The 16,895-nt window shown below is 40.2% G+C and overlaps 1 protein-coding gene across 3 annotated transcripts in view; it reads left to right on the forward strand.

Annotated features, from left to right (window-relative positions):
• Sec24a (SEC24 homolog A, COPII component) overlaps positions 1 to 16,895 on the forward strand; it is a 61,121-nt gene that overhangs the window by 11,242 nt on the left and 32,984 nt on the right. Inside the window, exons 2-8 of one of the 3 annotated variants that reach the window (XM_034505764.2) lie at positions 177 to 641; positions 7,201 to 7,371; positions 9,984 to 10,061; positions 10,562 to 10,719; positions 10,917 to 11,089; positions 12,483 to 12,585; positions 14,586 to 14,712. In XM_034505764.2, the coding sequence (XP_034361655.1) occupies positions 177 to 641; positions 7,201 to 7,371; positions 9,984 to 10,061; positions 10,562 to 10,719; positions 10,917 to 11,089; positions 12,483 to 12,585; positions 14,586 to 14,712 (1,275 nt within the window). The remainder of the gene's footprint in view (positions 1 to 176; positions 642 to 7,200; positions 7,372 to 9,983; positions 10,062 to 10,561; positions 10,720 to 10,916; positions 11,090 to 12,482; positions 12,586 to 14,585; positions 14,713 to 16,895) is intronic. The other 2 variants (XM_034505765.2, XM_076936879.1) reach the window with 2 other exon arrangements.

Raw genomic sequence — 16,895 nt, forward strand, 5'->3', positions numbered from 1 at the left:
TACACTCCTGCTGTATTAGTCTCCTGAGTGCTATACTTGTTCCCTGCTCCTGGGTATTGAACTTTTGTATCTTTTGTATGAACCACACTCTTAGCCGTGTGTGTGTGTGTGTGTGTGTGTGTGTGTGTGTGTGTTGTTTGCTTGCAAGGCTAATTTTTCTCCTGTCTCTTCTGAAGGTCCTGTCCAAAATACACTGATGTCTTCACAAGTGTCATCGAGCCAAGGATATGATTCCCAACTTCCAGGATCCTACCCTCGTCCAATGCCAGCAAAGACTTTGAATCCATTCTCTGCACAGTCGAACTATGGTGGTTCTCAGGGATCTGGGCAGACTCTTAGTAGTCCACTTGTGACTTCCAGTCCACTACCACCTTCACTTCATAGTGGTCCTGTTCCCAGAATGCCACTGTCTACTCCTCAGAACCCAGCTGCTGCACCAATGCCTTCTGGGAGCTTTCTTTCTGGACCCAACCCACCCCCACCTTTGAATTGGCAATATAACTATCCATCCACAGGACCACAGACTAATCATTTTCCTCATGTAGCTCAACCAACCATACCTGGGAATACAAATGTAACAGCAGATCATCAGCATGCTTCTTCTGGAGACCCTGCACTTCAAGCCAGCTTCAAAACACCAGGTACTCATGGAGGGATGTTGGAAATGTGGAAATGGAAAACTTGCTTCTTTAGGTTTGGACTCAATACTTACAGCCTTAAAGAAAACAATTTTTTTTTTTAAATCAATTAGTCTTTTAATAAGTTTTTTCTCACACCTTTAACTTAATAGATTGCTTACATTCCTGAACTCTGCTGCTGCTTTTGTTTTGTAGGTATTTTGTTTTTCTTTCTTTGTAAGAAGATAAGATCTTGTTAGTTGCCTACGATGAATTGCAACTCCTGGACTCAAACAATCCTCCTGCCTCAGCCTCCCAAACATCCAGTTCTTCAAGCTACTTTTCTCTCAGTCCCTGAGATTCCTAGGAACTTACATTTTTGTGCAGTCACTTTCACAGGCCTTCTTAAATCCCAGTACTTGGGGTATGCACACATGCAAAACGGGTTTGGTGGTGTCCTAGAAAATACCTATTTAATGAAAGTTACTCCTAGTTATTAATGGCAATTAATTTCAAATGATTGACATGCCATGCCATAGTCACAGTGAAAACAATAGGACTTGGGGTCTAACAGTTGTTCTCAGATTAGTTTGTCTCTTTTGTTTCTTTCTGTGTTTTCTTCAGGGAGACAGGTTGTTCTGTAGTTTGGGTCATTTGTGCCCTTGAGTTTACTAAACAGCTAAAGTTGACCTTGAACTGAGCACCTTCCTTTCCTTCCACAATGTAGTGATTACAGGCACGTACTACCAAACCCAGGGAGATGGGAACGTGCTAAGTCGCAGATACGTGCTCTGTAAGCACCAGGGCCTTCAGTCAGTCTCTAGAACTGCCCACCCTGGGCCCATAAAGATCACCTTTAGCAGCTAACAAGCTACATGCTTGATGGAAAACATCTGTCTATACTTAAGAGATTATGACTAGAAGACAATAGTATTGATACTAGCTCTTCACTTGCAAGTTGTTACTGGTTCATTTTCTCAGAGTATGTGCTAAGAATAAACCTGAAAACCTCAGGTTGACTAGGTGGCTCATTGGGCAGAAGTACTGATCCAAGCTTGATGATCTGAGTTTAATTGCTAGAAGAGCCAGCAGCAGAAAAGTTAACTCCAGAAAGTTGTCTCTGACCTCCATGCAGGTGTGGCATGCGGCCCTGTGCCCCCTCACATTTTATTTAAATGCACGCACGCACGCACAATAAGTGTTCTGGGCATGGTGGCACATGACTATAACCCCAGCACATGGGAAACAAGGCAGGAAGACTAAGGCTTGCCAGAGCTACACAGTGATTAGGAGTGCATATTGCTCTTGCAGAAGACCTGGGGTCAGTTCCTAGCACTCAGGTAGAGCTGCTCTGCAGGATCAGATGCCCTCTTTTGGACTCCACAATCATAACACTCAAGTGTCAAACATACATTAAAAAAAAAGAAAAAAGAAAAACCTTTAAACAAAGCTCCACAAAAACCAAAAAGGACACATTAGTCAGGGCCCGTGTGACACCAGTTTTCTACCAAACTATTACATACATTTTGTAATTTAATCATCGCTGTAGAACAGAGTTGGATATGATGGGACTTGTCTATAAGTCCTCTTTGGAGAGCTGAGGCAGGAAGATCATAAATTTGAGGCTAGACTGGGCTCTGTAAATGAGAGGTCTTGTCTTAAGCAAAGTTTCAGAGCAGTTTCTTCACAGCTGGGAAATGCGGAGCTTGAATAATTTGCTCAGTGCGCACAAACATCGTTTGGGAAAGCATACTATGTAGAAACTACTTGAGGGACTGGGGAGATGGCTGGCTGCTGCGGGCACTTGCCCTGCAGTCCTGAGGACAGGCATGTAGATTTAGCACTCATGCAACAAGCTAAGCCATCTGTGACGCCTGTAACTGCAGCTCTGCTAGACCCAGTGCCCTCCTCACGCATTGGGCACTTGCACAAACGTGCACATATATAAACACAAATAATAATAAAAATAAATCTAAAAGAAAATGAACGATTTCATCTACTTTCTCAGTTGCTCAAAAGGCTTAGGCAGTAAGATTACAAGTATAGGATTTGGGGGGCAAGGGTCATCTTAGGAAACATCTCAAGAAAACAGTCAACCACAGCACTCAGGAGGCAGAGGCAGGTGGATCTCTGTAAGTTGAAGATTAGCTTTTATATATTGAGTTCCAGGCCAGCTAGGACTACAAAGTGAGATCCTGTCTCAGAAATAAATATATAAATGTAAGTACAGCCTTGGTGATAAGGTTACATGATCAATAACCTAAAATTTCCTTGGCCTAACAGAAGCTCTAGGGTAGAACTTTGACTCCAGCATAGATGTGGTTAGAGAAACATAAAGACTTAAACTTTGAACATTCCCATGTAAAAGAAGGGGTTGGGATGTGGTGCGGTAGCACAAGCCTGTGACCCCAGCACTTGGTAGGCCGAAGCACGAAGCAGGAGAGTCGTAGTTCAAGGCCAGCTAAGGCTGGAGAGAGAGAGAGAGAGAGAGAGAGAGAGAGAGAGAGAGAGAGAGAGAGAGAGAGAGAAAGAGAGAGAGAAAGAAAAAGAGAAAGAGAGATTGAGAATAGGGGCAGGCTATGAAACTATGAATATGAAACTAAAATTAATTATGGTTCCCAGACAATCTCAGTTTTCATTTTTATGTTCTCAACTTGTACTTGAGAGCCTGAAACTAAAAGCTCTACTATCCAGGTGGGTATAGCAGTTTATATTTGTAATGCTGGTAACTTGGAGATAAGCCAGGAGATTGCCAGGAGTTTAAAGCCAGCCTAGGGAGAATGAGGTCCTGTCTCAAACACATGCACACACATGTGCACGTGTGCACTGAAGAGATGGCTCGGTGGGTTAAGAAGAACTGTCTACCAATGCTAACTTAAGTTCTATTTCAGGTAACATACACAGTGAATAACTGTCATTACTTTTTTTTTTAAATGGCTAGAAGTGGTGGCAAACTCCTTTAATACCAGAGGCAGGCAAATCTCTTGAGTTTGAAGCTAGCTTTGCCTACACAGTGAGCTTCAGCCCAGAGTTACCCAGTGAGACCTTATCTCTAAATACAAACACACAAATTTTAAAAAGAAAGAAACAAACAAACCAACAAAGGAAGAAAAGGGACTTAGGTTGTCAGGCCTGTTGCCAAGCACCTTTACCTACTAAGCCATCTCACTGGCCTGTGTTTTCAGAGAACAAAACACACTGAACTAGAGTGATTGCTCGGTGGTTAGGGTGCTTACTGCTTCCACCCAGAGAACTGAGTTCGGTTTCCAGCACCCTTATTAGAAGCTTCACACCACTGGGAACTCTTACTCCAGAAGATCTAGTGCCTTCTTTTGAACTCTGGGCATATACACACACTTGTGTCACACACACACACACACACACACACACACACACACACACACACACAACCATAAGTAAAAAATAAATAATAGAAAACATACACAAGAAAGCCTGTATTTAAGTTACACCTGTTTCTAGTCCTCACATTCTGTGTTGTTTTCTTCTGCCTTGTTCACCCTCACTTTAGTTAGCTTTAGGGATCTGAAAAGGTCAAGTGCAGAGCGCTGACGCCTGGTATTATAAATAGGTATTGATGACCTTGCCTGGCATGTGCCAGGCTCTGGAATCAGTCCTCAGCAGTGAAGAAACAGGGCTTACTCGGTCTGTTGTGACCTGGGTTGGTGGTACACACCTTTAATCCCAGTGCTTGGGAGGCAGAGGCAGGTGCATCTCTCTAGCACAGTCAGGGCTACATAAAGAAACCTATTTTGAAAACTTTTTAAAAAATCCTTTATGAAATACAACATATTTTGAATTCAGAAATGTTCTAAAAGATGAAAAACAACTGTAAGCTAACTTGTGGGTTTTTTATTTCTTTTGTTTTGTTTTGGAGACAGGATTTCCTGTGTAACCTAGACTGTTCTGGAACTCACTCTGTAGACTAGGCTGGCTTTGAACTGATGGAGTTTCACCTCTGTCTCTCAGGTGCTGGGATTAAAGGTGTAAACCACCCCACCACCTGGCTTTAAATAAAAATCTTTTTTAGTTCTAACTTGTGTTTTGTTAAACATTAAGCCATCAGAACTTTGTGGTTAGACGTTTTTTGGTGTCAGACATTCTTTTTAATGCTGAGTTGGGAGTGTACCTTGCCCTGTGTTCTTTTGAATTGTGTGAATTGTCATAGATGTGTGGGTGCTTCCTTGATAAGGGAGTTGCAGGGCAGCAATCTTATCTTTACTTTCCCAGTGCAATGCTGATTAATCCTTGCTAAGACCAATAATTTTTATTAATAACAAAGGTTTTTCCATTGGTTCTGGAGAATTTAACAGTATTAAGATGACTTTTTCAATGTTTTCATATTTGGCTACATCGTTCCTTTGGTTTTATAAAATACAGGCGTACTATAAATAAAATGTATTAACTGTGTCAGTAGTAAGTATAAAACAATGAGGCTTTGAGTTTGATGTTGCTAGTTTTTTAAGTCTTGGAACCAGACTGGGGGGGTACATGCCTAATAATCCCAGCACATGCGGCCCTGCAGATATTCAGTGACCAGAGCATTGGTTGCTCTTACAGAGAGGCCCTAGGTCCTGGCACACAACCATCATTCCAGCACCAGGAGATTGGATGCCGTTTTCTAGTCTCTGGGCACTGCATGTATGTGCTTCACAAACATATATACAGATAAAACACCCATACACATAAAATAAAATAAATAAAACTTAAAAAAAAAAACAGTCTTCAGGAGGCTGATGTAGGAAGATCATGAGTTCAAAACTATATAGCTAGGATTTGTCTCAAGAGACTGGAGAAGTGGGGGCTAAGATTAGCGTTCAGCTGGTAGAGTGTTTGCCCATCTAAAACTCCGGGTCTGTACCTCCAGTTCCCCAGAACCACATAAACCAAACATGACAGCTTGCACTCAGGAGGTGGAGGCAGGAGGATCAGCATTCATAGTTACTTGAGTTCATCTGTGCTATATAAGGCCACATGACAGACAGACAGAGAGACCAAGAGACCAAAGAACTGGAGAGGTGACTCCATGGCTAAGAGTATGTACTGCTCTTACAAAGGACTTGAGTTCAAGTCCCAGCACCCACATAGTACTCAAAACTGCTAAAACTCTAGCTTCAGGGGATCCAGTGTCCTCTGGTCTCTACTATTGCCACATACACATTCACATAAGTAAATAAATCCTAAAATTTAGATTTTTTTGCATGAGTATTTTGCCTGCCTGTATGTGTGTGTGTGTGTGTGTGTGTGTGTGTGTGTGTGTGTGTGTATATATATATATATATGCCTTATGCCATGCCAGAAGTCAGAAGAGAGCATTGCATTCCTGGAACAGAAGTTATAGATGGTTGTAAAACTTAGTATGTGTTCTAGAAATTAAGCACCATCTACAGGACTCTGTTTGTTCAGTGTGAGTGTGTGAGTGCCATGTGAAGGTCAGAGGATAACTTGTAGAAATTGACTCTCATATTTGTTTGTTTGTTTGTTTGTTCGTTCATTTGTTTTGAGACAGGGTTTCTCTGTGTAGCCCTGGCTGTCCTGGAACTCACTCTGTAGACCATGCTGGCCTCGAACTCAGAGCTCTACCTGTGTCTGCCTCCCAAGTGCTGGGATTAAACTTGTGAACCACTGTGCTTTAGACTTTCTTTCTTTTTGAGGGAGTTTGAGACAGGGTTTCTTTGGGTAGCCCTGGCTGTTCTTGAACTCAGAAATCTGCCTGTCTCTGCCTCCTGAGTGCTGGGATTAAAGGCGTGCGCCACCACTGTATAATCTCATTTTTAAGCAGAGTTAGTGTGGATTTATTAGATAAAAGTGAAAAGGAACTCCCTTAATGACATGAGAGCACCAAGAGAGGAATGCCCTATAATCTCATTTTAACGGATCATACCAGGCAAAACCGAGCAAATGAAATAAAAACTGGAGAATTAGCATAATACTCTATTTTTAGAAAGTAAATAAAGTGAATAAAATGTGCCAGACATGGCCGCACACATTGGTAATCTCAGTGTGTGGAGACTGAGCCAAAAGGATTACATCATGTTTGAGGCTACCCTGTACTATATATAGTGAGACCCTGTATTTTTTTAAATGCAAACTTGATATGATAAAATTGACAAATTTTATTCATTTTAACTTATTCTTATAATTTCTTATGGCCTCCTAAAGTTTTTATGGTCAGTTAATGAAAAAGATCATTAGAATATTCTATTACTCTAGAAATGATTTGGTGCTAATGTGTGTGTATGTACGTTCTATAGGAAAGAGGTCTTACTGTGTAGCCCAGACTGGCTTCTAGCTTGCTGATCCTCTTGTCTCAGCCCCCTGAATGTTTAGATTAGAGAGTGGCTGGTTTATTTTTATTGCTTTAAGAACTGACAGATATGAAGTATTGTAAGAAAGAGTTAGAAAATGTAGACTCTGCACATAGAGGTACAAATTCAAGAAGTTAGTGTATTTCTATTAATAGCCTATTAAAATGTCAATTTAGAAGTCTACTTGGTTTTAGTAAAGATTGTTTGGAACCTTGCCTTAAGTTCTTACATGACGTGAAAAACCCATGTTTCCATAGGTTCTGCACTTCCCTTACAGAGTCCACCTCTGCCTCCCACTTTTCAGCCAGGAGCTCCTCCTGGGCCCCCTCCAGCTGGAGGCCCACCTCCGAGCCGGGCCCCCATGCCCCAGAAAGCACCTCCTAGGGCTGCACTCCCACCTTCACTTAACTCAGCTGTCAGTCAAGAAGGTAAGTGAGTGAAAGGCAAAGCCGCTGCTCAGAATCTCAGCTTAAGGCAGAAAGAGAGTGAGAATGTGGTCTATGTCCTGTATGTTTCTAGAAACTGGAGAGATGGCTCAGAAGATAAGAGCACCGACTGCTCTTCCAGAGGTCCTGAGTTCAATTCCCAGCAACCACATGGTGGCTCACAACCATCTGTAATGGGATCCGATGCCCTCTTCTGGTGTATCTGACAATTACAGTACTCATATAAATAAAATAAATAAATCTTTTTTAAAAAAAAAAAAGAATTACGTTTCTATAATATATTAGTGTTAGAATATTTTAGGATCCTTCTTCAATCTGTTGGGGGAAAAAAGATTCCTTCCAAGGCTCATGTTTTGTTTTGTTTTGTTTTGTTTTGTTTTGTTTTTTTCCCATAAAGCTACAGCTGCATCTAAGTTATTTGAAAGATCTGTGTATTTGGTGGCATATATCTACCTGTAATTCCAACAATTATAAATCTGACTTAGAGGCTAGCATGAGGTACATGATGATATCTCATCTCAAAAAGCAAAATTTAAAAGGCTTGCATTTTACTTTTTATTTATTTTTGTTTGTTGTTTTGCAGTGCTGAGCAGCAAACCCAGGATCTTTTGTGTGTTAGGCAAACACCCTGCTATTGTACTGCAGCCAGCCAGCCAGCGGCAACTTCCTTTAAACACACGCACGCACTCACCTACCTTCTATCATTCTGTGTGCTTGTATAAGTGTACCTGCATGTATGTCTGCACCACATGCATGTCTGGTGCCCAGGTAGGTCAGAAGCCCTTCAAGTTCCTTACAGATGGAGCTATAGGCAGATTTCAGCCACTAAATGGGTGCTGGGAATTGAACCCAGGGGCTTGTGTGTGCTAAGCAATCATTCAACCGCTAAGCTATATTTTTGGCTCTTCTGCCAGTGTTTACATTTTTATTTTCACATTTGAGCTTTTTTAAAATTACTACTTAAGGTACATATTTAGAGTGGAGTGTGATGGTTTGATAGATGTGTAATATGTGTTAACCCATCTAGTAAGAATAATTAGATAATTAAGATACCTGCCATCTCAAGCACTTTCCTTTGCTTGGTGAACATTTATAAGCATCTCTTCTAAAAAGCATGTCAGCACTTGGTAGCTGAGGCAGGAGGATCTTACATTCAAAGCCACCTTGGGCTGTATAGTGAGAGCTTATCTCAAAATAAATAAAGCCTTCAAGATATTCTGAAACATTGTAATTGTTTTTAATTTAGTCACCCTTGTATTTTGTAGAGCTCTAGAAATTGTCCTAACACTAATTTTGTACTTGTTAATCAATTTCTCTTTTAGCTCTGTTAGCATCATCTGGTTACAGTTCTCCTTTTTCATTCTTTGAGATAACTCTTTTAGTCTCTCTTGGTGTGAATGAGAGTTTATAAATGTATACTAGTCTTCTTTATATGTTTGGTTTATTTCATTTAACATAGTATTCTCCTTCCTGTTATGGCTAATATTTCATTGTGGAGCTACATCTCAGTTTCTTTATCTGTTTATTCATTGCTGCACACTTTATGTTCATCCCATATCTTGGCTATTATATACAGTGTTCAGCAAATGAGAATTCAGGTATCTCTTTGATGTACTAATTACAATATTCCTAATTTTTGTTTTTTGAGGCACTTTGGATACTTTTCTGTAATAGCATACTGTTTTACATTCCCAATAGCAGTGTGGAAGAGTTCTGCTTTCCCATATCTTTGTCAGAATTGGCTTATTTGAGAGTTTGGCTATTTGTATCTTTCTGTCTCTTTTGAGATGAGTTCTCATGTAGCCCTAGCTAGCTTCACTGTGTAGCCAAGGATAACCTTAAACTTTTGATCCTCCCGTCTCCACCTCCCAAGTGCTAGGACTATAGATGTGTTCAACTTTTGTTTTTAATTTTAAAAAAGACTTTCATTACATTCGAGTGTGTGTGTGTGTGTGTGTGTGTGTGTGTGTGTGTGTGTGTTGAGTACACCTTGTAGGAGCTGGTTCCTTTCTTTCAGCATGTATCCTAGTGGTCAACTCAGTTCATCTGTCAGGCTTGAACTGAACCATCAGACACCTGTAAAGATTCACTTTTACTTCTCTTTATGTGTCTATGTGTGGGTATGTGCACATGTGTGCAGTGCCCTCGGACACAAGAAAAGAGTACCAGATCCCCCTGGAGTTGGAGTCACAGGCGTTTGTGACAAGGTTCTGGGAACCCACTTCAGGTCCTCTAGAATTGCTCTTAACCACTCACTGAGCAGTCTCTCTAACTAAATTTGTTGTTGTGTTTGTATTGGTTTTGTTTTTAAAATAGGGTTTTACAGTATACCCTTGGTAGTCCTGGAGCCCACTATGTAAACCAGGCTGGCCTCAAACTCACAGAGGTCTGCCTGCTTCTGCCTTCCCAGTGCTAGGTTAAAGGCATGTACTAAAGGCATGTGCCACAGTACCTTGTAACATGTTCACATTTTTGATAGGCTGCAATTTAAATTTTTTTCAAAGATTATCTAAATTTTTAGATAGTAGTTCATTTCTTGAAGAAATTATAGTGTTCATTCTTATTTCAATCTTGTTGATGAATTTCCTTTTTAGGTATTACATCTAATGCCAATAATGGATCTATGGTGGCTCACAGTACTTACGATGAAATTGAAGGAGGTGGCTTCTTGGGTGAGATGCTATGAGTGTTTGTCTTTCATTATAGAAGTAATGTGTGTTCATTGTAGGGAACTAAGAGAAGTAAGTTTATGCTGTGTACGTGTAAACTCTGTCGATATAGTGGATTTCTTCATCCTGAAACTGGAGCTTTAGGCTTTATATGCTGCACTTTAATCAGTTACACATAGTTAAATTCATGTACTCAAGTCCCTAAATTACATTTAGGGTGTATTCAAAAGTTTTTTTAAATGAAGATTTAGTCTGAATATAAAATTTATTATATAGAAGTAAATTAGCCATGCTAAAGTTGTCTGTATGTTTATGGCTGTAGTCTACATTAACTAGATTGAGATCATGCTCTTACTTGTTACTAATGATTGCTTCTCTTTAAGTTGATAAATGAAACTATAAATCAAAAGCTGAACTTAAGATCCTCATAATTTAGCCGATCTTTACCATGATTTTAAGTATCTGGAATATAAACTAGAACTTAAAGGTTCCCTTGTTTCTAGCAACATCACAGCACGTTAATCAGAACCCCAAAACAAGCCGAAGTGTGGGATATGCATACCCGTCCCTGCCACCGGGCTACCAGAACAGCACACCACCTGTGGCCGGAATGCCACCCTCCTCCCTGAATTACCCAAGTGGCCCCCAGGCCTTTACTCAGGTAAACTTTTTTTTTAATATATTTTTTACCTTTTTGCTCAAGATATAAACATGAAAAAAGTTTTAAAAGGTATTTTGAATATTTTATAACCATTTAGGATGATAATATTTTGTAGTTCTTCTGTACGTTCATATTTCTCTAGACCCTAGCCAAGCCTACACACATACAAAGGTTACTCACTGTGACACTGTCTGTAGACTCCCTTAGGTGCTAATCATTTAACTGCAAGCATGAGTGGATTGAATCTTCATCCAGAGGGTCTAAGAGTTGTCAATCTTCTTCAAGAAAGGAACATGCTTCCTTCGACACCATTGAAGCCTCCAGTCCCAAATTTGCTTGAAGACATCCAGAAACTCAACTGTAACCCAGAGTAAGCCTTCAAGTACTGTTTTCTATAAACATGGCAGTATCTGTGTTTTTAAGTTGTCTGGTATGCTTTTTTAGGTGTTGTGGATAAGTGGTCCAGGTAGACTGTGTAACATAGGAGTCTGTTATTGCTTACCTGAAATTTGCATGCTCTAAATTAAGAAATGGAGCTGGCTGTCTCTTACAGAGTGCAGCTATGCTGCCTCCTCAGTCTGCCCATTTTCCAAATTGCCCTGTGTTCTTAGCACACTTTCCCTAATTCTTGGTATCTCCTCACTGTTCTCTGAAGCTTTCTCCCAGACTCTGCCTTTCAAGTGCTGGGATTAAAGACGTGTACCACCAATACCCAGCCTGGCTTCAAACTTTATTCACTTTGACTTAGTCTCCCAAATTCGAAGATATTACTCAACTCTTTATTCCATAAATAATTTAAATGTATGCTGTAAAGACTCAAAAATTGTATAATTTGTAATTTTGAAATAATATTTTTAAAAGCGTTAGTAAGACTGTTCTTCAGTAAACTTTGGCCTGGTACAGCAGTGTACTCCTGTAGTGCCAGCTGACTGGTAGAGTTGTAGGAGGATCACTTGAGCCTACCAGTTCAAGACCAGCCTAGGTAGCATATCAAAACCTATCTATGAAATAATAAATATGTTCAGTAACTAATTAATTTTAAAAAGTTTTTGTTTGAGGATTTGAGTTATCACCTACTAATTTCAAGGTAAGATTAATTACTAGTCCAGACTGGTTTACCTGGAAGGCAGATGAGCCTATTTTTGTTTGTTTGGGGTTTGTTTGGGTTTTTTTGGTTTTTTTTGTTTGTTTGTTTGTTTGGTTTTTTTTTTTGACTTTTTTTTTTTTTACATTTGTTTTTAAGATTTACTTATTTATTTTATGTGAGTATATGGTTGCTGTCTTCAGACACACCAGACAGAAGAGGGCATTGGATCTCCATTACAGATGGTTGTGAGCTACCATGAGGTTCCTGGGAATTATACTCAGGACCCCTTGAAGAGCAAGCATTCAGTGCTCTTAACCATTGAGCCACCTCTCCAGCCCGTTTGTTTTGTGAGAAGGTTTCTCTGTGTAACGTTCCTGAAACTCAGAGATCCGACTGCCTCTGCCTCCTGAGTGCTGGAATTAAAGGCATGAGTTACTACTGCCCAGCCTATGGTTAGTTTCTTGAGATATAGTCTCACTGTGGTAGATGCTGGATTCATAGTTATGTGTGGTCACAAATGGCAATTTAAGTATTTTAATAAAAAATGTAAAAAGGCCTATAATTCATCTGTAATCTAATCTAATAAGAGTATTAAGATAGGCACCTTTATCTTTTCTTTTGTCCTGAAATTATGAACGCAGCAGCAACTGACATGTACTTTTTTCTCCTCCAACAGGTTATTTCGATGCACACTGACTAGCGTCCCTCAGACTCAGGCCTTACTGAACAAAGCCAAACTACCTTTGGGGCTGCTACTCCACCCCTTCAAGGACCTAGTGGTATGCTTCTTTTTTGTGTGTGTTTTTGTTTTTTGAGATAGGATTTTTCTGTGTAACAATCCTGGCTGTGTTGAAGCCATCTTTGTAGACGAGGCTGGCCTGGAACTCCCTGAGTCCTGGGATTAGTGGGACTACAGGTGTGCGCCACCAAAGCCAGCCCAGTGGTATGCTTCTTTAGAGAGAGTAGATGTGGGAATTATATAAGTGGTGAAGTAGTTTTACAACAGTGTAAGAATGAATAAAGTCTGTTATGTGGCAGAATTATTTTCTTTTTAAATTTCTAATTCAACCAACATTTTTATTACAAGTTAAAAACAAGGTAAGTGAAGTATTGTCGAGAAATCCAAGGGATGCTATGTAGCTGGGCAGAACTAAAAAGATGGATGCAGGCTTGTTGGTACACACTTGCAGTTCCAACACTGGAGATGGGAGGGTTTTGAGTATTTATCTACATTGTAAATTACCATTAAAATAGTTTCCCCTAGCTTATCGACTCTGCTGCTCCTGGAGTGAAGTCAACTGCTCTAAGAAGTTGCTGCCAATACATTTATAAATTAAATAAAATAAAAGTTGTTCCATAATCTAAAAAAATGAAGATCACTTATGTCCTAATTCTCCAGGACCTAAACATGTGACCACGTGCTCTTGCGTATTAGTGTGTAGATGGTAGGATTTTGGTTGGTTGGTTGATTTCAGTTGTGATATTGAGGATTATAATGAGGGTCTCATGCATGGTAGATAGATGCTGCACACCTGAATTAGACTACCCTCGCCCTTTATTGACTTTCATTGTTTGCTTGAAGATGCTGTTTTGCCGTGCAATAGCCCTGACTGGCCTGCTGCTTATTATATAGCTCAGAGTGGCCTTGAACTGTTAGGAATCCTCCTGCCTCAGCCTTCAAAGTGCTAGAATTACAGGTATGGGTGACAATGCTCAGCTTCCCTTATTGAAGTATTTTAATATTAAGACTGAAAATTTTGATTTATTTTAATATTGTCTGTGTACGGTGGAGATATATGAGTTCAAATGCATGTGGATGGAAGTAAGAACAGCTTTTGAGAGTCAGTTCTCTCCTTCCAACCTTATTGAGACAGGGTTGCTCTTGTTTCTGCTATGCTGTGAATTCTGGGCTAGCTGGCCTAAGAATTTCTGGGTGATTCTCCTGTGTCTCTTCCTATGCTACCATAGGACTGGTAGGGTTACAGATGCTTGTCACACCACCCAATTTTTTGACATAGGCTCTGAGAATCAAACACAGGCTGTCAGGTTTTTACTGCAAAGTGCTTTTACCCGCTGAGCCAGATCCCTGGCAGAATTCTTAATATAGATGATAACCCTTAAAGACTTTTTAAAAATGGTTTTTTGAGACAAGGTTTCTCTGTGTAGCCCTGGCTGTCATGGAATTCATGTTGCATACCAGGCTGTCCTGGAACTCAAAGAAAGTTCTGCCTCCTCCCAATTACTGGGATTAAAGGGATGAGCCACCACCACCCAGCTAATTTAATAAGCCTCTTAATATAAAATTAAAATTCCCTAACAGTTTCATTTTTCATTGTTTTAGAATGTACTTTCTTTCCTGGAATCTGAGATAGGAGGATTATATGAGTTCAGGAGTTTGAAACTAGCCTGGGCAACATGGTGAGCCCTGTCTAATCAAAAGAGAATGGTGTACCTATTTCCTTCTCCATCTGTCCCTGAAAACATTGTATTGTGTGTACTGCCTTGGTTCTGCAGTGAGAATGTTTAGTGAAAAGAGTAGTTTTCTAATAGATACATTTTCTTATGGACACTACCCACATGTGATGTTATGAGATTAGTTCTTGCTCCGTAGCCCAGGCTGGCCTCAGACTTGCTGCTGCCTCCTGCGTCTTCCTCTAGCATGGAGGCCCTAAGTGTGAGCCTCAGTGCCCACATGTTTGTACGAGGCTTCACTCCAAAGTTAAAGTCTCACTAGTTGTTTGGAAGGGGTGGATTAACACCTTAGCTCTGTTTTTTTCAGCAGTTGCCTGTGGTCACCTCCAGTACGATTGTGAGATGCCGTTCATGTAGGACTTACATCAACCCTTTCGTCAGCTTTCTGGATCAGAGAAGGTGGAAATGTAACTTATGTTATCGCGTCAATGATGGTACGATTTTTGAAACATTCCTTAACATTTGACAAAAAAAAAAAAAAAAAAAAAAACATATTTTTGTTCGGGTGGCACACACCTTTAATCCCAGCACTCAGAAGGCAAAGGCTAGCTTACTCTGTAGCTGGCCTACAGAGTAAGTTCCAGGACAGCTAGAGCTACACAAAGAAACTCTGTCTTGAAAAAACCAAAGGGGGGAAAAAAAAATAAACCCATGTTTGTACTATGTGAATATGTGTAGGTGTGTGTCTCTGATGAATCCAGGTGCCCTTGAAGGCTAGAGGCATCTGATCCCTCTGCAGCTGGAATTACAGGTGGTTGTGAGCTGCCTGATGTGGGTGAAGGGAAGTGAATTGGGGTCCTCTGCAAGAGCAGTATACACACTTAACAGATAAGCTATCTCTCCAGCCCCTTAAAACATTTTCTATTTTTTATTTGAAACATAGAGAAACCAGATAATAAAAATATGAAATGACAAGAGAGTCATGCATGGTGATTCACCATTTTAATCTCTGTATTTGTCAGGTAGAGGCATGTAGATCTCTGAGTGAGAGACCAGCCTGGTCTACATAGAGAGACCCTGTCTTGAGAAAAAGACATAGAGATAACACGTGAGCCTGTAATTTTAGTGACTAAGAAGTCTGATAGTAATGGTGAAAGCCTATCTCAAAGAAATCCAGCCCATTTATTTACTTGGTATACAGATAATTAGTCCTTTAGTTCAGATAGCTATCACTAAGGTTTTTTACACCTTTATACTTAGAAATAAATGTATACTTTGGGGCAGAAATGAGATAATTACCATCTTTAGACCATATTTTACATTTATTACACTGAGCATATAAATGGAATAGTTTACAGTATGGTTTAAGGTTTTTGTTTTGTTTTGTTTTGTTTTGACTAGTCTCAAATCACTGTGCAGCTAAGGATGCCTTGACCTTCCGAACCCTCTTTCCCCCACCTACCGAGTGCTGGGTTTAGATGTATGCTGCTGACCCTAGTTTATGAGATGCTGGAGGCTGAGCCCAGGACTTCTCCGTGTTAGGCCAGCACTCTGCCAGCTACACTATCTCCAGCCAGAAGGACTTTTATTTGGAAGTTATTTTGTGTGCTTTCCCCTAGGATAAAGACAATAAGCCCATAGAGTAAGGCTGCTTCCTTCACCACTGCTTTTGAACATAGTCAGAGTGATCCGTAACTGAAGAGGTGCACTCCCTCAGTAACTACTTTATAATTTATATTTGAAGATACCAGATAACCAACAGCATTCTGTTTGAATTCTTAGCACTTGGGAGACAGAACAGGAGGTCATTCTGGGTATTATACAGAGAGTTCAGGGTCAACCTGGACTGCCTCCATAAGACCTTGACTCAAAAAAACAGAGAGCAGGGGAATTTTCAAACGTCTTTCTGGAAGAAATTTTCATTAAGAGGTGAAACTTAGCTTAATGTGGTGTCACAAGCCTGTAATCTGAGCCCTTGAGGAGGTCAAGGCTGGCCTGGGCTACAAAACAAAACCAAGTAATTTCCTACTTTATAAAAATTTAGGAAAAATATATAGTGTTAAATTCACCTTTAAAATCTTAAGTGTATGTGCTGTGATGCACACATGAAGTTGTGATAAAGGTTGTAGCCTCCTGTCTATGCTGTTGAGCTACTTAATGAACTATAGTTTACCCTTTGAGTACATAGCAACTTTACGTTGATTGTGGTTGTTGTGATTTGTTTGCTGTTTTGTTCATTTGTGTGTGTGTGTGTGTGTGTGTGTGTTGTGGGGTGGGGTATGTATGCCACAATATGCACATGGAGGTATGAGGACAAGTTGGTAAGACTCAGTTCTCTCCATCCACAATGTGGGTTCCAGGGATCAAACTCAGGTTAAGCTTGGTAGCAAGTACCCTTATCTGTTCAGCCATCTTGCTGGCCCTTTGTTTGATTTTTGAGACAAGGACTCCCACGATACTCTAGTTTGGCCTAGTATTTGTTGCTATGTAGCCTAGTCTAGCTTCTAACTTGGTGGTGATTCCCTGACCTGTGTCTCTCATATGCTGAGATTCCAGGCATGCACCACCTCATGAATTTTTTTGTTTGTTTGTTTGTTTGTTTGTTTGTTTTGCTCCACCAGCCTAAGGATTTTAATCTTTAATCAAGTACTGGGAAACTAGGTTCAGTGACAGCTAA

This window comes from Arvicanthis niloticus, chromosome 6, assembly GCF_011762505.2.
Source record: "Arvicanthis niloticus isolate mArvNil1 chromosome 6, mArvNil1.pat.X, whole genome shotgun sequence".
NCBI classification, from domain to species: domain Eukaryota; kingdom Metazoa; phylum Chordata; class Mammalia; order Rodentia; family Muridae; genus Arvicanthis; species Arvicanthis niloticus.